The sequence below is a fragment of the Macaca mulatta genome, chromosome 6 (genome assembly GCF_049350105.2).
Source record: "Macaca mulatta isolate MMU2019108-1 chromosome 6, T2T-MMU8v2.0, whole genome shotgun sequence".
NCBI classification, from domain to species: Eukaryota; Metazoa; Chordata; class Mammalia; order Primates; family Cercopithecidae; genus Macaca; species Macaca mulatta.
The window spans coordinates 10,459,564-10,485,062 of record NC_133411.1 but is presented as its reverse complement, the minus strand read 5'-3'; the positions used below and the strand labels follow the sequence as shown (position 1 = coordinate 10,485,062).

Below are 25,499 nucleotides of genomic sequence, written 5' to 3'. Positions count from 1 at the left end.
CCAGCCTGGGCAACATGGCGAAACCCTGTTTTTACCAAAAATACAAAAATTTGCCAGCGCCATAAACTGGTCTCCAGGTAGATAGATGATAGATAGAGAGACAGATAGATACATAAATACAAATTAAAAAAAAAAAGATATATCAGATTGGCAGTGTCTGGTGGCCTGGAAAGGAGGGAGGTTAGGGAGGTTATTAAGGAAGAATACAGATGATATATAGTACTGCATGCTGCTTTGATATGACCCATGTTCCATTTAACACATGCATTGAAGACTATTTCACTAGATATGAGAAGACAGATATTAGTAAACTTATACCCTACTCTTAAGTACTCCCCGACCTGTTATATTCATTAGAATTTGAAAAAACAGGGAGTACATAGGAAGATAATTCATACAGGATGGAATCCTGATATCAACATGGAGAAATAAGAATCAGTGTTATGACAAGGCTAAGGGGGTCTCCTTGAATGAATGATGAGAGAGAAGTGAAAAGCAGGGGAATTTGAGAATGAGTGAAGGCCAAAGGCAGAGTGCCTTGGTCTGTAGACCCTTGCAGACAGAGAAAGCCAATGCAAGTAGAGTACAGCTTTGAGACTTGGGATTTGATTGGCTTCCAAAAGTTTTTAGCTAGTCCATATGTCTGGAAGTCTATGGGGACACCACAGACTAAGAATGTGTCTTCACCTGTGTCTTTCACAATGAACTGGGGACACTCATGACATGGGATCTGACTTTTCTTCTATCCCACTCTGTTGAAATATGTATCCAAAGCAGAATGCATTTTGGCTTTCTTCATTAAATATCAGTGTTAATTGCTCAATAGAATAATGAAAAATGGAATGGAATATCTTTAATTTTTTCTTAATTTGTTGGTAATGTACTGGTTTCTGTGAGAGAGTAAGAATACATAAGGCAAGAAACTTCTTATGTTAATTTTGAAAAAAACAGGGCAGGGGCTATAAAATATGTGAAGAAAGATAACAATGAAACACACTAATTGTATCATGAGTGGCGTTTGTCTAGTTTCTAGCCACATGCCTATTACAACTCAAATAAAGCTTGATCCTAGGAAGGAATTTACCCTTGGGAAAAGCTACAGACTGGCTGCCTAAGAGATTCTGATGCTATTAGAGGGAACTGGATCATGAATGGCATTTGTCTGGTTTATAGCCACATGCCTATTACAACTCATGTAAAGAAGTTGCAAGCTTGATCCTAGGAAGGAATTTACCTTTTGGAAAAGCTACAGACTGGCTGCCTAAGAGATTCTGATGCTATTGGAGGGAACTGGATCTCTTCCTAGATAATTCCTAGATTACCATAGTGCCCTGATAAAGTGAGAGAGTATATATAGAAATCACTCTATATATTTCTTTATATTTCTGACTCTTCCAAACTAACACATCTGGTCCAGGGATATTTATATAGGTTTTATCATTGTGTTTACTGGGATTATCATCACAAGAGGGAGAAGCTTTGAGTTGGTGGTGTCCAATACCACTATCAGGTTCAATGATTCTCTAGAAGGACTCACAGAACTCAGAAAAGCATTTATACTTACAGTTAGGGTTGATTACAGTGACGGGATAGATGCAGATTAAAGTTAGCACCCATAAAAGGCGTGTGGGGCAAAGCTCAGGAAAGACTGTGTATAAATCCTCAGCTCAGGAAAACTCGGGAAAGACTGTTCTCTCCCAGTGGAGTCATAAGGACAGCACTGTGTTCTCCCAGAAATGACATTTGGCAAAATGAATGGAATATTGCCAACCAAAGGAACACAATGTAGCCTTGGTTTCCAGGGATTTATTGAGGGTTGATCACAAAGGCATGGAATACTTGCGTGACTGACCTTAGTTACTCAGCCTCCAGCCCTTCCTGAAATCAACCAGATACAGCCTGGCCACAGGTCCCCACCGTAAACTGCATTGTCAGTGTAAACTATCTGGCATGGCTCAAAGATCTCAGGTCAAGAGAGAGAGAGACACTCCTGTCAGACAGAATATTGTAAGGGCTTAGATATTATTTCCCAGGAGCCAATCAAAGACAAGACATTATCTTGGAACATGCTTGGCTTGAATACTCCAGATGTGCTGAATCAACCCATTATTAAACTACCTGATGAATATGGTTCCACAGAAAAAAGTTCTACATGTGAGATTCCAACCCAAGTCAACCAAATTCCAAGGACTGTGTTACTTTCATCAGTATATTTGGTAAATGGAGGGTAGTTTTGTTGGAATCAGTGCCTGATTAGGTTGTGCTGGCCTCCATGGCAGCTGGTTCTGAGAAGACAAGTAAATTTGTTTTTCCATCCAACAAAGCCTCCATGTTACCAAGGAAGCCTGTTCTTATTATCTTGGGTATGTGCTGTCCAATCGTGTAGCCACTCTCCAGGTATGGCTTCAAAGTACTTGAAATGTGGCCATTCCAAATTGAGATGTGCAGTAAGTGTAAGGATTTCAGACTTAGAATACATACACACAAAAATATCTCAATGAATTTTATTTTGATAGCATGGTTTGCTTTTTTTTTTTTTTTTTGAGATGGAGTCTTGCTCTGTCACCCGGGGCTGGAGTGCAGTGGCATGATCTCAGCTCACTGCAACGTCTGCCTCCTGGGTTCAAGCGATTCTTCTGTCTCAGCTTCCCGAGTAGCTGGGATTACAGGTGCATGCCACCATGCCTGACTAATTTTTTGTATTTTTAGTGGGGACGGGGATTTACCGTGTTAGCCAGAATGGTCTCGATCTCCTGACCTCAAGTGATCTGCCTGCCTTGACCTCCCAAAATGCTGGGATTACAGGCATGAGCCACTGCACCCAACCCTTTTTAACAGCTTTTTAACATAGCTACTGGGACATACAAAATTACATGTGTAGCTTACATTATATTTTCATTGGATGGTGCTGCTTTAGAGCATTTATCATATTTATGCTTTTCCCTGGGATCAGATAGTATTTATCTTCTTCAGTTTAACTCTCTTTTGTGTGTATCTCATCTTAGCTAAATTATAAATGCCTTGAAGGCAGAGGTCTGTCTTATATAACTTTGTATTCCAGGCAGTACCTACTGTTCCATGTAACAGGTACTCAATAAATAAGTATTACTTGACTACATCAATGAATTACTGTGCTGCCGCAGTATTTTTGATGCACATCCACCTAATGCTTAACCCTAAAGTTCCTGGAAAAACCTTGGTCTGACTTGGAAAACATATTCTAGTTCTGATGCATAGATAGAATCTGTACTTTGGCGAAGAGGCAAAGAGGCCACCTTGGGACTTACTAGACCTCTCTTCAAGCAAGAAGACTTCCTTGCACAACCCTGTCTTGCCTCCTGAGTTCCCATAGCTTTCTTCTTCCCTTGAATCCTAAGGTCTGCAGAAGTAGTGACTTAGATTAGAACATAAAGATTTTCCAGTAGTGAAGAGGCAGACAGGAAACTTATGTGTGAATTGTGAGGATGTGACAGAAAGAGATTTTCCTTAAGCAAATGATTTATTGTCTTAAAGCTGAGGTCTGGCAGATTCTGAATATGTAGCAGAACTCTTCTGGATATTTTAAAACCACACACCCTAAAGCTCTGAGAAATCTCTGACACGTTCCTCTGCAATCTCTGTCGTTATCTGGTGGCGAATGGCTTTCTTTGTACCTGTCAGTCTTCTGGCTATCACTGTTTACACAGCCAGCACTTTGGCCACTTCTGGAATAATCTAAGTGCCTATTGAATGGAACTTGTTCATTTTTGTAATTGTAGTCATATTAACATCATTTGTAATTCTAAAGTTATAAATCTAAAGGAAATTACTTTTTGTTGTTCTTTGTCACAACATGGAGATTTTGCAATTAGATTTTATAGCCTAAAATCATATGCTGCACGTCAGGAGTCAAAATTAAAACCCTTCCACAGTGGGTAAAGTTTGCTATGGGTGACTCGAAGTACTTTGAAGCCACGTAAAGTTTAAAGGAGTGGCAGGCTGGGTACCAACTTCATAGCAAGAAGGACAAAGTTATCAGGAATTTGAGGGTCAAGCTTAGTTTGTGTTATAATATATGAATTTGCATAATCTTATAAATTAAAAAAAAATCTGTCTTTCCTGATGGATGAGTAGAAATTGCTTCTTCTATGAGTTATCCAGCAATAAAACCCAGGCACTTATCAGCTTGTTTCTTATCCTAATTAATTGCTTCAGACGGTTTAATGAAATAGGAATTTATAAAGATCTTAAAAGTTATAAACAAAAGGGAAGGCAACTCTAGGCCGTGAGACCGATTTTGAACCCAGGTTGCTGGCAACATTTTACTAGTGTCTCTTTGCACTTGCCAAGTGGGTCTGAGGCAACCCTTGAATGACTCAGAACTCCTCGGGTCACAGTAGCCAGAGCCTCACCTAACACTGGCATTTAGATCCTGAGATTTGACAGGTATTTGTGGTATGGCCTGAAAATCATGCAAATAATTGAAAACATGGGGTGACAGTGGAATGCATTAATCCCACCCCTGTTTCAGAAAGGTAGTGCATTTGAATTGGTTACGAGATAATAATTGGTTCCAGTGAAATTTTGCTTCATAAGATTTCTCTCAAAATACCCAGGAAAAATATGTTTAGTTGTTAAGTATTATCTTGTGACGATCTAGCTCAGAGAAATGGTAGGACTGGAAAGTCACACGGGAGTCCCTTCTGGACATGAAGCCTGTTGGCCGCCTGCCCCAGCAGCCTTGGTCACCAGCTGCCTCCCCATGCAGGTTTCTGCTCCTGCCCTCACTGAATCAGTGTACACATTCTTTCCTACAATCACAGATTAGTGGTTAGTATTTAATGCTGATTTACATTATGGACACATTTTATGCCATAGATTCCAGGATGTTAAAAAAAAAAAAATGTGTGACAAGAGACTTGCAGTTTTCAAATGGTGTTTGAAGGGAGACCCAATCAGGAGCTCATCAAGTAAAAAGGAGCTATCACAGCTTTTTGGTTTCTGAGACATCCACCAGGAAGGCTGCCCAAGATGAAACAGTGAACTTCACAGGAATCCAAACCCAGAGTGTAGACCTTTTGCAAAAGTTGTAGTTTGTGAATATTTTTCTATAATGAACATGTGAAAAATGGATTAGGTATACTATGTGTTAATGCAACAAAGTCATATGAAGACTTGGTAGAACACCTGACTCGCTTTAAACAGACTGCAATAGAAACCAAAAAAGATTTGAAAAAGCATTGCTTGCATTTTTAAAATGCTGTGTTTTAAGTGTCATATTTACAAATGAAAATGCAAATGAAAGATGCTTTATGCTTCTTGCTATTTTGGGTCTTTTTTCCTGATATGAAATGTTTTAATTTCTCTAATTGGTTATTATTAAATATTTTTATTTTTTAAAAGTTCTATAAATGGGACATACTCATTTCATATAGAAATTTTTTGGGTAATTTTTTTCTCTCTACTATAGTCTATAAGTGTCTATAATATCTATTTAAATACACTTAGGCAAATACATATATACACACACACATATGTATGAATGACTACATTGATGCCTATGTTTATATATCTATGTATGTATGAAGCAAGATATTTCCCTGACACTTCCCAGGACTTGCGATAAGGCTGCCTCATTTACTCAGCCCTCAACTCTCAACTCTTGTGAGAGGGAGTGTGCAAACAAGGTGGGAACTGGAGTGCACACATGCTGGAACCAGCTGGCCACTATGGCACTGGCAGGGGTGAGTTCCACTCACTCAGACCCTCTGTGTTCTACCCCATGCGGGAGGGAGCACACAGGTGAGCAGATGCCGGAGCCAGGGTGAGTAATGTTAGATGCTGGCAGGAGCCAACTCCCTGTGGGCCCGCACCAACATCTAGCAGAGAACCCGTGACCCCTGAAACCCCAGAGGACGTATTACAGTGCTCTTTTAGCACTGCTGCCTGCAGATAGCTTAAGTGTTAATAGCTCAGTGGGCCCTTTTGTGTCTGCACTCATGACTCCCAAGCTCTTGTCTGGTGTCCAGGAAAAATGAGGTTACATGAAGGAACTGAAAGGTGGTAAATGTGGAGGTAAATGGTGGTAAATGCCAATGAAAGTGGGTCTCAGCGGAAGGGGAGCTGGAAAGGGCATCCCCTTTCCAGGGGGCAGGATGGGGCAGGAAGGTAATCTTCCCCTGGAGTCCAGCCATCTCTGGCCGGATTCTTCAAAGTTACGCTATCAAACTGTCCCTCTGAAGTTAAGCCAATTTCTGTCCAACATCCAGCCATGGTCTGCAATGTCCAGCAGCTTCTCCTCTCTGCCAGTTGAGTCTGGGGTCTTTATAGCCATAGAACGGGGTGGGGTGGGGCCATGGGTGCTTTAGGAAAAGGTAACATTCAAGCGGGAAAACAATATAAGCTCTCACTTTGGGCTGCAGTCTCAGGCTTTTCAGCTTGAGGGTGGGGCTTCTCCAGGGACCCTTACATGTCCATCTAGAATTTCTCTGCCTTCTGTGCCTATCATGTATTTATGTGTCTGTATGTATACACATGTATAGGAATAAATACATATACACTATATATGTATACACAATATATGCATTACAATACACAGTATATGTATTGTGTATAATCATATACACAGTATATCTAGATACAATATGACTATAATCCGCATTTGGAAAGCTTAATCTAAGTCACTAAGTTTGTGCAGTCCGCAAGAGCATTCTTGTTCTTATACTGGGTAGTTTGAAGGAGGATGCTTGCTGAGTGTGATGGCCTTGGGACCTAGATATATTGATAACTATAGATATATATAATTTTGGTCCTTTAAAGTACTATCATTTAGAAATGTTCATGTGCTTAGATAATGTGGTCAGCCTGGTAGAGACCACTTTTTTTTTTTTTTAATGTCCTGGAATCCATGTTATAAAATGTATCCATAATGTAAATCAGCATTAAATACTAACCACCAATCTGTGAAATGGTAGGAAAGAATGCATGCGCTGTTCCAGTGAGGGCAGGAGCAGGGGCCTGCATGGGGCAGGTGGCTGGTGACCAAGGCTGACAGGGCAGGTGGTGGACAAACTTCATATCTGGAAGGGACTCCCATGTGACTTTCCATGCCCGTCATTTCTCCAAGTTAGATTGTCGCAGGATAATATAGAACAACTAAAGAAACGTGTTTGATATTTTTCCAGGGTATTTTAAGAGAAATGTTAGGAAGCAGAATTCCACTGGAAACAATGACCATCTCGTAACCAATTGAAATGCACTACCTTTCTGAAACAGGGGTAGGTTTACGTCATGTTTTCAATTGTTTGCATGATTTTCAGGCCATACCATAAATGCCTGTCAAATCTCAGGATCTAAACACCCCTGTTAGGTGAGGTTCAGCCATCATATTTCTACTTAGATATTCTACTAGTGCTGTGATGGGGAAGAAAATAGACCAGCAAAGAAATCTTAGGAACTGGGATTTTCCAGCTCACTGCACATGCATAGCCTAGGGCAGGTGGTGTAACACATCTGCCCTCAACTATAAAGTCAAGGGCTGGACTGCAGGGCAGCTAATGTCATGTCCTGCTGTAAGCTGCTTTGATTCAACTAAGCCCTCAATAGGAGTTATACTGAAAATAGTAGAGGCTCATCTATTTGGAGAAAAAAAAAATTGGTCTCATATTTTCCAACCTTTCTACAAAGCAAAAGTAAGGTTTAGCATATATGTACATTTTGGAACTTGCAGATGTAAATAGGACTTGTCTTGGAAAAACTATTGAGGGAGAAAAATCCTCCACTATTGAGATCTTCTTCACCCTAGACTTCTTACTGCCTGGGTGGGGTGTGCCCTGGTTTCTTTCTGTTTTTCTCTGGGATACTCCTTCTTCACTTGTGCCCTACCCAGTAGGCAGCGAGGCTGGAACGTTCCTGTCTCCTATCTGGAGATTACCAGCTTCCCTTCTTTCTAATTTTGCTCTCCTTTGGTGGGTACAACTACCATTTTTGATAAATTAAACCGTGCTTATATGTCACTAGGCAGTAAGGCGTCATTCTCTTTATACATTTCTTGGAAAATTGATTTTTAATTTGTATCTTATAGAAATATTGCCTTAGTCTTATTCTGCATTTAAATTCCAGTTTAGCTACTTAAACCTTATGTCATGTTTGGATATTTAACTTCTCAAAATCTCAGGGGTTTAAAAAAGTTTATAACAAAAATGATAGCTGTAGCTTCACAAGATTATAAACATAAAAATAGTTAATATGTAAAAGTATCTCACACAATTCCTGATACCAAGTCAGTACTGAAAATATAGTTAGTAAATAAAAAAGTATAAGTAAGAGATGTTGGTTATTCTGATATGTGTGTTTTTCACCAGCATATTTTAAACATCTATGAATGTGCATGTTTCCTCCCTTACGAAGTGTTTTGCATTCACACACTGGCACCAGACAAGTGTGTGAAGCTTTGGAACTGAAAGCTATGATAATCACTGAAAAGATTTCAGAGAGAACCAAGTTGACTGAAGGCCTGATGTATCTTATGTTGGGGATACACACGGCATGGGGTTGCTGCTGATTTACTGCCCAAAGTGAGCTTACCTTGTTCTGAGTGGTTGCTGGAGTAACAGGGCCTGGTAATGCAGACTGCAAAGGAAAGGGAAGGAAACTGGTAGCAGGCAAGACACAGCATTGTACACCAGCACAGACCTGCCGTGCTCTTCTTTTACTTGTATTGGCTTTTAAACATTCCACTCCCTTGTTTTCTATCATAGTTGTGGCTCAGATTTCACTGATAGGATGGTTTATGTAATGCGCTGAAACCAAAAGTGAAGTCCATAGAAGGGAGAAGCATGTCAACTTTAAAGCGTAATAGATACCTACCTTTGAGGTAGGATGGCTCTTTTTACCACTTCAGGAAGAGGTCAGAAAAAAGAACTTCCAGAATTCTTCCACAGAGAATATGCCCTGCACTTCTTTTCCTGTACTGCCCACAGAAAGTGCCCATGTTGAGGAGGTGAAGACCCAGCTCTTCCATTTTCAGGGCAGTACCTGGTCCTCACCCCGCTTCTGCCATATTGGAGTTGAGTGATTTAGACTGCTTAGAAACGCAAGCATTCCACACTGCTTGTATCATTCCTATGCTCTGGTTTCAGAATGTTCTTCACTTCAGTGAAGCAGATCAGCACATGGTTGTCATTTTTTTCCCTCCATACTTCCATAAAGACACTTGGGTAATAAAAATGATGAATGGTTTTTGTGTAGATCATCACCCTTATTAACATGGGCAAAAACAATGGATGTTTTATTCACAGGTTAAAGTAGTAGCTGGTTTTGAGAGACCCAGCTTCCTGTTGTATTTCATTTTTCTCTAGTCCATAGTTGGAAACTGAGTGAGTAGTGATTTTGCTTAATAGTCTATCAGTGGGAATAGAGTAACTTTCAAAGTGGAGAGGCTGTCAAGTTTTCTTTCTTCCTGTAATTTTCCAAATGTGCTGTATAGGAAACTAAATTTTATATTTGCTGAAGTTTAATAATATAGCATACTGACTAGAAGCACAAACACTAGGCTGGTTGGGTTTGTATCTTACCAGCTATTGATCTTGGTAACACTCACCCTTACTGTGCTTCAGTTTCTTCACCTATGATAAGGCAGGTGTGAGAAAGACAGGAATTAATACTTATAAAGTACATAAGATAGAACCTACTATTTACATGTTGGCTATTTTTGAGCTGTTTTGCTGATAATCATATTGTTAGCATTATTATTTTCGTGATGCAGAGATGCAGATTAAATCAGTTACATAACTACATGATAAATAGAAGCAGGCTGTGATATGCAGTTGTATTTCTACATACTGTACTTGTGTGTGTTATGTATGTTGCTCTCCGTGCTTTTCAAGAGTCTTTACCCACCGGTCCTGGCCCCACCTAGTTTGACTTGCATCTTAGTTTCCAATGTGGATTTCAAGTCACCCATATAGCTTTTGAAATCCTGCTTTCTCAGCCCCTTAATTAACCAAAGTTTGAAGGTGTGAGGAATGAAACAGGTATCCAGAGCCAGCCCTGAGTGTACCTGGGAGGTTTCCTTGGTCAGTGTTTGCTAACAAATCAGATTGGTTTCTGGACAGTTGGTGCTGCAGGCGTTAGCATGTGGAGTGGCTCTCAATCAGATTTTGGAATGACTGTCATGCCTTCCACAAGAGCTGTTCTTTATTGTTTGTTTGTTGTTGTTGTTTTTTGGCTTACAAACATCATTACCTTGGCTATCTTTAGTGTCTGGTTTTTCAAAATAGTAGCTTTTACCCTTTTTCCCTTTCTTTTTCTTTGCATTTCTTTTTTCTTTGATTTTTTTTCTTATTTTTTGGAAGGGACATGAACTTGAATCTATTTAGCTTATCTCTAGTTTATATTTGTCAAATATTTTGGAACAAATTTATTAATACTGACTTGTTCATAAAAGAAATCATTTCTTGAAGTTGTAAGGCTGTATTATTTAAAAAAATGGAATTATGCTTTTGATAAAATATTGACACACCAATCACATGGGAGCTTATGTAGCTGTAAGAGAAGGCAAATATGAATCAATGCACGTAATTTTGCAATAAAAAAATCATTGCTGGAGACCATATTTCAACAATCATGGAAAGGTTTGTGTAAAAATTGGATTATCTAGGATAGTTAAAGTCAAGTATTATAAATTATCCAGTATTCAGTTGAAATTTATAAATTTTGTGTTATAACTTAATTTCCATATATATATGTGTATATATATATAGTCATATTGACTGCCATATTTAAGCTCCATTTCATCATATGGTTATTTCAGCAACATCAGAAAATAGGGATAGGAGGAAAAAGGTAAAATCACTGTTTGGGGGCAATGAGCATCTTAACGTTACTGAAAATTGTATCCCCTCAATTCACCACTTGCTGTGGACCCCCTCCTGCTCCCTCACTCTCCCCGACCTTCCTCTGGCATGTAGCTTGTGACCAATTGCCCTGAACTCTTTTAGCTCTTCTGTTTCCAAAACTGTTCATTTTCTGATTCCTTAGAAAGCTGTATTGACAATGTTTTCCTGCTACTATTGAAATCTGTTATTGTGATGATGAATTGTAGTAATAGGTTTTCTGTTATTAAGATTGTTGAGCCATCCTTGTGTTTCTGGGATAAGCCCTATTCCATATGAAATATAGTGTATGTGTGTATGTGTGTATGTGTATGTGTGTGTGTGTGTGTGTGTGTGTGTGTCTGTATGTGTGTGATTTTTTTTGATATATTGCTATATTGTACTTGGAAGTTTATTATGCATTTTATTTGGGTTTTTGAAGCTGTAATAACATGGGAGTGTAATAAAAATATATAATGTTTTTAAAAATAGGACAGGATGTACATATAGGCAGAGGGAAAGGGACTAGGTAACATTGGAGATTTCAGAGGAAAGCCTAGGTAATTTAGAGAAGCGATTAAAGAGGAAAGAAGAGATGAGAGCAACTGGTCTTTGAAAAGAGGATCGAGTGCCTTTTCTCTGATCTGTTGGGAAAGTTGGGAGGATAGTTATTGGCGCAGGCTTCTTTTTAGCTCAAGACGTGAGTTGGTGCAGAGACTTTCTCACAAGGTTCTCATGGTATCAGTGAGATAGAAGCCAACGTAATATGCAAAGTTAAGATGGCCAACCTTCTGCAGGAAAGTCAAAAAGAAGAGAATATGCAGATTACTTAACTTTGATCTGTGTTAACCATAAAAATACACAGTTCTATTGGGAAAGTTCATTAGAATTTCAAATAAGGAAACTTGAACAATATTGACAGAACCCTATGCTGTTAACTCATTTTTTCCTCTGTGCATGACTCCTTTTATTACTTCAGGGTATTTTAGGAAGTAGCATAACTGTCTTCCTGTTGTTCAGTATAGGGACCAAAACCTCACTATGTCTCTTTAGCCTGGTTCCCATTGGCCACTTTCTTCCCAGTCTTCTAACTAAAAAGAAAGATGAATGCATGGGAAATGAGTAACCTGATTTTCTTCTGTCTTTCACAGTCTTCTTTCCTCTTAGAGGCTCATCTCTTCACTCCCCTAGCAGGAAGGTCAGCCCTCGGCCCTCTGTTCTTCCCTCACGTGGTTTGAAGATTGGATGTGAGCCCAGCTCTGGGGGCTGTGAGTTGTGGTGAACAGAGCCCCTGATGTTCACTCTGGAGCCTGGTCCTGGCAGTGCTCCCTGGTCATGTGTTTCCCATCTGAATGATGAACCTCCTGAACTAGAACATCTTTATGGACATTTCTAGGTCTTAGCAATGTTTAACAATGGCTGTGGGCCAACCTACCATTGGAAATTTTTCATGTGCAACATTCCCATTGTTGTACCTGAAGTTGTTATCTTTCTCTAAAGCCACCTCAAACTCCTGATACCTTTCAGTCATCACTGTTTTCTTTTTCATTTAATTTGGAAACTGTTTTGTTCTCTTTAACTTGTTTCCCTTGACTTCATCTCTAATCAGTGATCCCACATCTCCTTTATTCATTTTCAAAGCCAATACCTAAATTGTAAACCCATACCTAATTGTACGGTTTTTAGGTTTTTAAAAAATATACTACTTTTCCTTCCATTCTCTACTATTTGCAGACCATCCTTTCTGTCAAGGGCTCATTGATATTCCAAAGGCATCTGCTAGAGTGGGTCAAGTGTTTTCCTGAAAACTTTTCAAAGTGTTGCTGTCATATATGAAATGAAGTCCAAACCTTTTAAAGTGAAAGTGAATTTTTCTACAGTTTGTATTTAAATAAACCTTTCAGTTTCCTGTCCTAGTAGTTTCGTAAGTTGCTATTGCTTTTTCTTTTCTACTTTCTCTTTTTCCTATTTCCTTTCCTTTTTTATTATTTCTCTCTTGAATTCACTTACTTGTTCTTACTTCATTTCACACATTTATTATTTCCTATCACATTCAAGGTGCTGTTTTGTATGCTGCATGCACTGCAGGGAGCAATGCAGATGCAAGAGCCATTGGGTTCTCTCTTGCCCAGGAATGGAGACACTGATGGAGTGAAAATGAGTTATACCAGTTATGGCCACAGGGAGCACCATGGACTCCCATGTTTCTGTCTTGCTTTGCCCCTCTAGGACATCTTTCCTGTCACTCTCTGGTCAAATCTTTCCTTTTGTTTTACCCCAGCTCTCAATCATCTCTTCTTTTCATATAAGAATAATTCCTGTAACCCCACAAGCCCCTATAAACACTTGCATTGATAGACATGCTGTTTAAGGATACTAGTGCTGTTTCTTTAACTGAATTATAAAGTCCTGGAAGGATGGTTTATTAATAACTTTTCATAGTTCCATTGCCTTTACACACCTTGCTCTTTGTATTTTGTTTTAATTGATTTGCCTATAAAATGTAGAAATTTATATAAAAATCCTTAAAAACTCAAGATATCATACACATTACAAATCCCTCTCTATATGACTCCCCCCTGGTTTCCTTTAAGAAGATAAACTTTACATGATATCACCTCCCCCCAATAACTATTAGTAGAGAAAAGACATGTTTATTATACAGGACTGTTCCTGAAAAAATAGTCCCTCTCATTCACATCAACAAAACTATTTCTACAGGATATGATATGGAATGGGGGGCATATTTCCATATGCCCCCGTTAAAAACATAACAGTGACATGTTTACCATCAGTGTTTGTTGGAGGAGATTCTTTCCTGTGTTATACACTTTTTCCTCAAACCAACATCTTCATGGATTTGACAGTTGTTATGTGCCTGGTTAGTCAGGGTGGTGTTATTCAAAATACTAAATCCCAGAAAAAAAGACAATCAGATGACATGGTTAATTGTCAATGATAATGATAAGGTATCCCATGATTGGTGGGCAACTCATTGAATATTTTTTAGTGTTAAAAATGAGCTAATGAAAGCTGCAAAAATGGCTCATTAAAGCAGCATCCTATCTCTCTTCAAATACTGTCATTTTATAATTATCGGACTCTGGGCTGGAGGCTGTCTAATAGGAGTTAACCGTGCTTGTGAAAATCTGTCTCTATAGTGTGGCTATTTCCTGATTTCCCTCAGAAAAAAAAAATGCAAATGAAGCCTAGAAGTAACTGTGGATTTCTCATCTAGAAAGGTCTGTATGTGTTTAACAAGTCTAATCATGGGACCAAAATAGAAACCCAAAGGACAGAGAAATGGAACATCTAATGTGAAAGAAGGCAAATGGTGCTTGTGTGCTTGGTCCTTGCTCCTAAGGAGGCTTTTGTAATATTTAAAAATCTGCAGCTCTGTGGAATCAAGTTGCACAGGAAATGGTCTTGTGTGCATTCAGTATTCCTCTGATGAATCATGTGAATGCTGTGTTAGTTTCTGCCCAGCCCAAAGCCAAAAGGAAAATGCGCATCTGGCTTGTAAATCACAACCAAGCATTGATGCCTCGCTTGCTCTTTACTGGGTGATTGCCCTCTGTGCTTTACAAGTTCCTAGTACGGCTTATGGGGCATCCTGAGGGAAGCCTCCAGTGGGCTCTGAAGGATGGCATAGAGGGACCGCCGAATCCTCTCTGAAAGGTAACGTCTGCTACCTGCTGTGCACTCTCTGTGGTCCCCAGAGGAAAAATAATTCATTTTTATCTTTTTATTTATTTATTTTTTTCTATTTAGAAATTGGCCCCTGGTTACGGGAGTTCAGAGCGAAGAATGCTGTGGATTTCTCGCAGTTAACCTTTGACCCAGGACAGAAAGAACTTGTTGTAGGAGCAAGGTGAGAGATACTGTATTTTGCCACCGCAGATATTTTTGGACTTCATTTTACATCTGTGCAGTTACGTGTGACCTTCCCTGACAAAACTGAAGAGTGCTGAATAATATTATTCCTTATAAGAATGAAATACAGTATGAGTGTCGTAAAATATACTACTGCTAGTAAGATGTTGATGGCTGCCCTTTAGAGCAAGCATTGACTGGGCCCTCACCCTGTGCCAGTAACTGTTCTAACAGGAATAAACTCATTTGTTCCTCCATTCAAACCTAAGAGGTAGGTACTATCAACATTGCTGTTCTAGAGATGAGGAAACTGAGGAAGAAAGTAGATAAATAAGTTGTCCAGGGGCATATGCCTAAGAAAAGATGGACCTGAGTTTCAAACTCAGGCAGTTTGACTCCCGAAAACATGTTCCTTACTTCCCACTATATTCTTCAATAGGATTCTAGAGATCCAGAGATCTTGATGTGTACTCCAAGGCCCACCACCACCTTTCTTTGTCACTTTGATTAGGCCACATACCAGTAAATTGAGATTCAATGAAGTTATTTTTATCTTTGTCTCTTAAGGGTGTGCGTGTTCCTGTATCTACTCAACATCTGTATCCCAGTTTGACGATGAGGCCGCCGGCACACAAAACAAATTTGAGTTCTTTCCCCTGTTTTCACTATCACTTCCTTAGAAAACCTGCATAATCCTTGCATTCAAATTACATATTTGGGGTTTATATAGCCATCTTTTAGGAAAATTGATATTATTAAAATTGAATAAAGGGTCCATTTGTAGAATTGGGTTCTTCTGGCATCTAAGGATGACACATTGGGCAGTGGAGAGTTCATTATATTTTTCATCCAAATGTACCAGAGTATAAAGCATACCTGTCATAGCTACAGAGGTTTTGCAGTCTCTCTATAAACCCGAGTGCAGCTAAATCTAGCTTATACTCTGGGCACTCTAGATAAACAATGAACAGTTTCTAGGATCATTGCTTTTGCTCTCAGTTCTTGAGGTGTCCTTGTACATCCACTCAACACTTGAAGTGATGAATGGTTGTAATTTTACATGAGCAGGAAGAAGTTGGCATAGTTTATTGCACCTAGCAAGTTACCTTCGCCTCTTCTGACGTTTGTGAGGAGGCGGTGAATATGGATTGGACAAGGCTACTTGGTGTTCTCTTCCTTACTTTAGTCCAGTAGCAATACTGGGGGATTTCTGATGCTCACTTCCATCAAATTTCATCACTTGGAGTTCGGCCTGTGTTTTGCAGTGGTGGTAAATCAGTCTCCTGGCCTTCAGAGGTTATCCTCCTTCTGCATACCACAGCCAACATCATCTTTTAAAAATGCCCACCTTCAGTAGCTCCCATTGGATCCGTGCTATCTCCCTGGTGAGGTACGCCAGCCCTTCTGCCTTACATTCCCACCTCCCTTCCAGACTTGCCTGTTTTCATTCTCACATGGTCCAGACATGTGGAATTACTTATTCTGCCTACAGTTATGGAATATGCTTTCTTTCTTCTGGGCTTTTTCCCTTCTGACCTCTTTCTCATTTCCTGGAATACTGGCTACCACCCACCCCTACTCCAAATTATCTGCTTGGTAAACTCCCACTGTAGTAAGGACCTGGCTGAAGGGTTCACCATCAGTCCTGAGCTGCCACATTCTCTGTCCTGTATGGCCCTAGTAACATACCTGACATCTACTTTTTTTTTTCCTTTTAACTGCACTTATTGTAGGATATTGCATTATTTCTTGACAAGTCACCCTTATCAGATGGCGACTTACCAGAAGGCAAGGGAAGTGCCTGTCTTTTCTTTATTTCTCCAGAATATAGCACAGATTTTTCCTGCTCTTAGAAGCTCAAAGATACCTGTTGATTCAACACATTTATTTCCAGAGTTGAATTTGTATGCATTCCCCTCTGCATCTGGGTGAACACTTAGGGAAAAGGGGATTGGGATTATAACAGCTTATCCCAGATACCTACATTTGGCAAGAGTGTGAGCCAGTGGCAGGCTGTATACACCAAAGCTCACCCTGAGGGAAAAGGAGCTTTCACTCTGAGCCAAGGGAACAGACCCCTTACCGGGGGAGCAGGTACAAGTGTGCCCTCAACTAGAGTTTTGAGTCTTGCATCCCTCATTCATCTCTAAAGAACTTTGGAAAAGGTTTTTCTATGACTTTGACTCACGAGATTCTCTGTTGTCTCTGGAGGCCCTGGGTGCTGTGTGAACAGACCAGCACATCATTCTGCAAGTGGTTGGCTTTTGGTCAGTGACTCAGGATTTTCCTAAGGGATGTGAGAAGCCACAGAGCACATTAGGGTATTGTGAAGAGATGTCTTCTGCTCCTGTTCTGGCTGTAGATAGCAGCTGGGAATTGTTTTCAAGGGGTACCTGTCCCAGGAGGTCTCCATACCAGAGTCCCTGCAGTTCTCGATTCCAGTGTCAGTGGGGTGTCTCTCTCTCAGTATCCCTAGAGGTCTCTGTCCAGTATCTCTGATGGTTTCCATCTCAGCATCCCTGGAAGTCTCTATCTCAGCATCTTCCAGTTTCCCTGGAGCCTCCACCCCAATGTCCCTGGCGTCTCCATCCCAATATCACTGGTGTCTCCATCCCAATGTCTCTGGAGTGTCCATCCCAGTGTCCCTAGAGTCTCCATCCCAATATGTCTTGTGGCTTCCATCCCAGGGCCCCTGGAATCTGCATCCCAATATCCCTGGAGTCCTCATCCCAGCATTCCTGGAGGTCTCCATCCATTGCATATCAACATGGTCTGCTGGGAAGGATTGGATGGGCCACTGAGTCAACCTAGAGTGCTGTATGGCATGGTGGGTATGAATACATAGGATTGCCAGACTTAGCAAATAAAAATCCACGATGCCCAGTTAAATTTGAATTCCAAATAACAACCTTTTATATTTTTATCATAAGTATGTTCCAAACGTTGGGTGACCCCAGGAGCATGGGCTGTAGTTTTCTATTCTAGAGAAGTGTGTGATACATTATAGACATTTGATAAATAAATAACAGAAAAAAAGAGGCTGGCCCTTACCTAAGTGACTCTAAGCCAGTTTCAAAGCCTAATTTTCTCATCTGTAAAGATGATGTAACAATTTCTACCCCTTTCAGCTGTTGTGAACATGAGCTAAAATAACTCACGAGAAGTTATTGTCCCATTAACAGGCAAGCTGGTGAGCGTGCAGCCCTAGGGAAACTCTGAGGGCCTTCATGGGTTTCACATACGTGTGCATATGCCTTTCAGGCAGACACTACCTGAGGAAGAGAATAGGAATTTCAGCTGGGAAGTTTCATGGGATTAGGCTCAGAAAGTTTGAGAGGGAGTATGAGTCAGATATAAAACTTTAAAAATAACCCAGCCCTCAGATTCCTGTTTGGCAAAACTCGACTTAGCAAGAGTAAGTTTAGATAACAGGTGTATGTTTCAGAAATCAGTAATGGTTTAAAAATATGAGTTGTGAAAAAATATAATGATACTCAATTTTTTTTCTCATAGCACTAGGCATTGTGGAGCCATTTATTGGATGGTTTCACTTTATACTAGTGATACTTTATGTTCCTGAAATTGCATTCAATTAAAGATTCTTTGTACTCTTTGATAAAGGAAGTTCATTGTGCTGCAAAAGAGAAGCCTTTCTTTAGGCAATTTGTGGTTATGGAGCATCAGAAGGTACTTGGATCTGAATTCAGGGAATTTCTGGAAGAAGTCATACATTTTCATTTCCAAGATGCACATGAACTTTCATATTATCTTAAATGCATCGACAGTCATATCTTGCTTTACCCCTGTCTTTTAAAAGTTAATAATATTTGTGTTTTCAATGATGAAAATTAGGCATCTTCATTTAGAAAATATAGAATACACTGTAAAGTATAAAGAAAAAAGCAATTTCAGAGATAATCACAGTGAAGCTTTTCAGTTATTTCCTTGCATTATTTGATTTCTATTTGTTCCTACTCTTGGGATAATATTTGTTGAGTGATTGCATACTTCTTCGTCACAAATCCTACTAAGATCAGTTTCTCGGTACAAAAAAAATTCAAAATGAAAGAATATATTATGACTGTTTTTTGTATAGAAGATTATAAAAGGAATGGCAGTGATAACACTCCACACACTTGATGCAAGTGTAAGTTTCACTGCAGATTGAATTGTTGCAACAGATGCAAGGGAGGGTGATTACATTTTTATTTCCCAAATGAATTAGTTTGTCTTTAGTGTTTCAGGTTCATTCTAAGGGTGGCAAGTGATTCCATCCTGAATCACTCTGATATGTATTCTGTGCTGAATCCAAGTATTATTCCAAATGGCAAGTAACTCGGTTGACACATAAGGCAGTGTTTGACTGCTGTTGGGCATTTACAAATTGGCCATATTTTTATAATGCATAAAGCCCTACAGTGCTAATGAAAAAGAGTTTATTATCAAAGCATCTGTACCATGAATCTTTCCCACTGAACCGTGGGGGAAGATGTGGAGTCACTCTTTCTGGCTATGTAGGTACTTTTATTCAAAAATGTGATTTTTCTAAATGAAAACATTTTTTTTTAACATCTATCTCAGTTTCTAAAATATGAATTTTCTTCAGCCTTTTAAATGTGTTTCTTGGTCTTTAAGTTATTTTCGTCCAATTACTCAATTCTGATTCTCTTACTTTTCTCCAAAAAGCTTGAGTGTAATATAAATATAAATCAAAGGGTACAGTCTTACAAACTATGGTGTTTTAGTAAGGAAGTTCATCTGTAAGCTCTCAAACAAATACCTGTGAGTCCACATGGCCTAAACATCTGCCATGGGTAAGGTGGTGGGATTGAGGCCACACACCCAATACTTGGATTGGGTAATGATCATAATTCATAGCAGATATAATGATTTATATACTTGGAAATGTTTGATTTTAATTCTATACAAAATAACATCACAAAAGGAGAACATTAAGTCACCAAGGGAACAAAAGGCACTAGGGATGCATGAGTCTTCTTGCACACCTGGCCTGATATACCACCCCATAACTGTATGCCTTGCACACCTGAGCTAATGTGAGTACCAGCCCATAGCTGCACACCTTGCACACCTGAGCCAATGTGAGTACCAGTCCATAACTGTACGCCTTGCACACCTGACCCAGTGTGAGTACCAACCCATAGCTGCACACGTTGCACACCTGACCCAATGTGAGTGCCAGCCCAAAGCTGCATGCCTCATATACCTGACTCAATGTGAGTTAACAGCCCACCACTGCACACATTGCACACCTGACCCAATGTGAGCACCAGCCCATAGTTGCATGCCTTGCACACCTGACCCAATGTACCAGCCCATAGTGGCATGCCTTGTGCACCTGGCCCATTGTGAGTACTAGCCTATAGCTGCATGCCTCACACGCCTGGCCCAGTGTGAGTACCAACCCATAGCTGCATGCCTTGCACATCTGACATGATGTAAGTACCAGTCCATACTGCACACGTTGCACACCTGACCCAGTGTGAGTAACAGCCTATAGCTGCACACCTTGCACACCTGACCCAGTGTGAGTAGCAGCCCACAGTTGTCTGAATACCTTGCACTAAACCCCTTGACTTACCATTACAGTAATTCTAGATATCAGAAGATATGTCTGTATAAGTGTATGTACAACAAATAGTACGGATTTCTGATCACTTTAGTTTATTATTTTGAACCATTTGTTTGGCTAATGGTTTGGATTTACAGAACTAAAGATAAAATAGGAAAGATTAACTTGCTGTTTTTATGCTTGGGCTGAATTTGCTTTAAGTATTCAGAGCCCTTAAATGATAAACTTAGGTGCATTGAAATTTTAACAAGTTTATTTGAACATTTAGAGATTCAGGAATCAGGTATCACCAGACTTCCAGCAGCTCTCCACTTGTGGGTGGGGGTGGCAAGGGAGGAAACTTTTGTAGTGTTCTTCCCAGAAGCAAGACAAAGAAAACGCCTCTTGTTGGTGGAAACTCCCTAGTTAGAGGTTAGTTGGTGGTTTCTAATTGGTTAAATCTCAAGTTAGACTTTAGTTAGGGTTTCGTTTCTGACTGGTTAAGCTTAAGTTTCCTTTTACTATTTACATTGAGTTGAATTTTGGTTTGTTTACATAGGAACTCAAGAAGTGAAGACTTCTCAGTCTAATGACCTCCCAATTATTTTAGCATAGCATATACTCTTATAAGATCACATAAAATAAATGGTAGGTTTCTATTTAATGAGTTTCTTCTTTAAAAAATGACTTTATCTCTGGTTCTAAACAAGGGGGATTACTTTTAAATTCACATAAAATTTGTTTTAAACAACTGGCCAATATCATTATTTTTTGGTGATTATAATTCTTGTTTTTACTTGAAAATTTTACCTGGGAATTACTCTGTTGGAGGCAATATATAATTAACAGGGAAACTGAAGATGTTTATCAGATCAGTGATTCTGCTTCCAGTAGCCACACTTATTCGTCTTTTCCAAAGGATATATTTTAGTCAAGTTTACACAATTAAAGGAAATACATGCTGAGTGGTATGAAATCAGAGATTAGCAGCGAATGCAAAAAGGAGTAGAGTCCCATTGTGGAAAGAGATCCGAGGTAATGCTGATTTTCACGTTGTGTTTACATTAATTATGACTTAGGACAAGCAGCTGGTGATGGAAAAGGAACGGTTCTTTTCATTGCAGTCTTTTTTATCCTCTTCCAATCAAATTATGAACCCCCACTTTAGGGTTTAAAGGTTTCCGCTTCTCTGTCCCTTACCTTCTCAGGGCTGGCCCCTATGCACAGGAATGTCCTTTAAGATTCTCTGGGCTTCTCTCTTTCTTCTACCTGTTCTCCCCTTTCTTCTAATTGGCTTATTTGATTAGTTATCCTATATATGTTAAAAGGTCTCCTTGTTGTCTGCTGGCTTTGTTACCTTTTGTCCAATATTTGCCAAACATTAGTGTTCTTAAGTATTAGCTAGGACATTTGTTCAAAATTAGGATGCCCCTCCCAGCTCTGCTGATTTAGATGGCTCAGGGTGTGTGCTTTTAACAAACTGGTGGCCGACTGACATGCCTGGGAAAGATTTCTAACCATTCTGTTCCTTCTGCTATTGTGAAAAAAACAAAAACTAAAACTAAAACAAAATAAATGAATCTGTATTTTTTTCCCTGCTTGAGTGGGGAGAATATCGGCCTGGTACAACAGTTACCTATTTAGTTATAAATAACTAAGAACATACAGTTGGTCTTCCCTGGGTTCTGCATCTGCAGATTTAACCAACCACAAGCCTAAAATATTTGGAAAAATGAAAAACAAACAATACAACAATGAAAATCATACCAATAAAAACAATGTGGTATAACAACTATTTACATGTATTACGTGCTAGATATTATAAGTAATCTAGAGATGATTTAAAGTATATGGGAAAATGTGTGTAGGTTATAGGTAAATACCAATCCATTTTATATCAGGGACTTGAGCATCCATGGATTTTGGCACTCGAGGTTGTCTTAGAGCCAATGCTCTGGGGATACCAAGAGACAGCTGGAAATAAATAAATGTACAAAGGCTTCCTATTTCCCAGATCCCATGAACAAACCAACAAAGGGCTTTGATAATAATTGAATAACTTATTTGCATGTGCATGTGCTACAGACTAAGTAGTGAGAGCTTTTCTCCTACCCAGGTCCACACAGAGTTCATCCAAATGTATTAGTTCATGTAGTTACTCTTTCAAGATTCTGTGTTCATCAAATATTTATTGAACCTACTTTATGCCAGGAAGCATCTTAGGCATTAGAGAAACAAAGATGAAGCATCTTCTCTACCTGATGAGGACTTTCTAGTCCAGCACAAGGGTTGGCAAGCTGGGGCCCCAGAGTTGCCTCCTGTTTTCATAAATATGCTTTTATTGGCACATAGCCACACCCACTCATTCACACATCTTCCGTGGCTGCTTTTGACCTAAAACTGCAGAGATGAGGAGTTGGGACATAGACCACAAAAGCAAAATATCTGCTCTCTGGCCCCATAACAAAAAGTATGCTGATCCTGGCCTAGTGGGTGAGACAGGGGCACAAGCAATTCAATTCTCCAAGGGAAGTCTGAGTAAAGGGTCCTGAAAACAGCAAGAGTAAAGGGATATGATGGTACATGGATCTGAAGAGGCTGCATTGAGAAGGTGCTCCTCCAGCTGGGCCTGAGTGATACGTGAGGAATCTGGCAGGGAAGACAGAGAATCACATGGGAAAAGTCAGAGATTCTGATGAGGCTGAAAAGTGCTTGGCTCCGTGGCACCTGTTGGTGACAGAAAGGGGGAAGTAATTAGAGGTGAAGCCCTGAGCATTAGTTGGGGTCAGATTATAAAGAAGTTTAGACTTGGTCCTCTAGGCTCACTGCAACCTCTGCCTCCTGGGTTCAAGCAATTCTCCTGCCTCAGCCTCCCGAGTAGCTGGGATTGCAGGTACCCGCCACCATGTCCGGCTAATTGTATTTTTAGTGTTGACAGGGTTTTACTGTGTTAGCCAGGCTGGTCTCGAACTCCTGACCTCAAGTGATCCACCCACCTTGGCCTCTCGAGGTGCTGGGATTACAGGTGTGAGTCACTGTGCCCGGCCAGAATCTTTGATTTAATCAAGCTCCCATTGCTCTGCTGGCTTGGTAAATTTGAGAACCTCTGCTAAAGTCATTGAGAAGCCCAGGAGATTTCTACGTTTATGTATTCAAATAATCATGTTTGCATTAGGAAGATATGTCCACCATATTGTGTGCAGGACATGCTAGAACTTGCAGAATTTGGAGCGAGGCATGGCAGTTGAGGGTGTGGATCAGGTGAGGGTACAGGGTGCTTAAACTTAGGCAGTGATGATGGAATTGGAGATGAGAAGCCAGATTTGAGACATGTTTCAGTGCTGGGTTTGACAGCAATTGATGGCCAACAGAATGGGTTGGCTGGTGGCAAGGATCAAACCATGCAGTGAATTTTGGGAGTGTGACTGGGATACAGCATATGGGAGAATGAGCTGTAATTCTTTGATTATTAGAAGATACATGAGAAAAAAAATCTCAGATTTGTATGAATACTGAAGATAACCTAGAAAATTAATTGTATGTGGAAATAATTTAAAGCATGAATAGTCCTAGGAAATCACAGGTTAAAGGAACCATAGAAATACTCAGTTGGCATTTTTTTCAAATGAAAAATTATCTCTGTTAACTGAAAAATGGAAAAGAACAAATCATATACCCAGTGGACCCACAAAGACAAAAGTCGAGAGTTAAATTTAGAGCAATAAATCGTCATCTGTAATCCTCACAGCACTGAGAGATTTGCAAGTAATAATTAAAGCATAATAAAATGTAAACTATTAGTGTAATTATTAACAATATTGATTAATAACTTTTACCCTAAATATATTTGTGAGAAAATATTTTTCTGATTTTATATCTCTGAGATTTGCTGGCAGCATTGTTCTAGTTATTGCATGCCATTAAAATGTATCTTTGTTGTTTCATTCTACTTGCTAAGTAATAAGAGGCTATCCATCTATTTTTGCACCTTTTAATCTTGGTATTTAAATATATAACAATGCTATTAAAATGGTTTGATCTCAGTTTTAATGTGTTCTTTGAAACTTATTTCTAATAACCAAGACTTTTAAGGAGCTTGAAATGGTCTTTCTGGGATAGGGAATGAAAGAAGTTAATATGATTCTGGGAGAATGGGTACCGGACACACATAACAGCATTAACAGCAACAAAAATTAAATTACAGTTATCTTGAACTTTGTATAGCCGGAAGAATACATATTTACTGTTTTTGAGGAGGGTAGAGAAAATTCTGATTGAGGAGATAGCTAATCGCATGACCATATTATAAATTTGTCACCATATTTTAAAATATTTTAGAAAAAAATTTACAAAAGAATTAAAACTGTAATTTAAATGTGATCTCACTATTTAAATATAATGTTATACTGTTTGGAAAGGCTTTGTAATTTTGACATTTAATTATCTTCTGAGAAATCCATGAAAAAACTACATGAAGCAGACATTTTTTAGGATGGTTATGACCACAAAATTAAAAGGCTCCTAGAATTTGCTTATAGTCGACCAGCATAATGGAAAGTCTTGGAAATCACAATTATAGATAGGTTGGTGAATTGGTGAATTATATGAGTTACATGATTAAATTAAATCATTATATTCTTTAAAGTTACTGATATGATCACGATGTTAAATATTTACATTTAGATAAACTAATTTTACAACAACATTTTATGTTTAAAAGGATATAGTTACTATTTTTCCTTAGTTTATTGATTGATTGATTGATTGATTGATTGAGACAGAGTCTTGCTCTGTAGCCCGGGCTGGAGTACAGTGGCAGGATCTCTGCTCAGTGCAACCTCTGCCTGGCATGTTCAAGGATTCTAGTGCCTCAGCCTCTCGAGTAGATGGGATTACAGTTGTGCACCACTATGCCTGGCTAATTTTTTTGTATATTTAGTAGGGGTGGGTTCTCGCCATGTTGGCCAGGCTAGTCTCGAACTACCAACCTCAGGGGATCTACCTGCTTCGTCCTCCCTCATGCCTGTAATCCCAGCACTTTGGGAGGCCCAGGCGGGTGGGTCACCTGAGGTCAGGAGTTCGAGACCAGCCTGGCCAACACAGCGAAACCCCATCTCTACTAAAAATACAAAAAAAAAAATTAGCTGGGCATGGTGGCATCCACCTGTAATCTCCACTACTCTGGAGGCTGAGGCACAAGA

General features: G+C 39.5%; 1 protein-coding gene across 4 annotated transcripts in view; it reads left to right on the top strand.

The window, feature by feature from the left end:
• The window catches only part of SEMA5A (semaphorin 5A), a 504,279-nt gene that overhangs the window by 199,044 nt on the left and 279,736 nt on the right, over window positions 1-25,499 (top strand). For 2 of the 4 annotated variants that reach the window (XM_078003817.1, NM_001266494.1), the window contains 1 exon segment: window positions 14,625-14,724. The exons of the other annotated variants lie outside the window; for them this stretch is intronic. In XM_078003817.1, coding sequence (XP_077859943.1) covers window positions 14,625-14,724 — 100 coding nt within the window. 4 annotated transcript variants of the gene reach the window in all.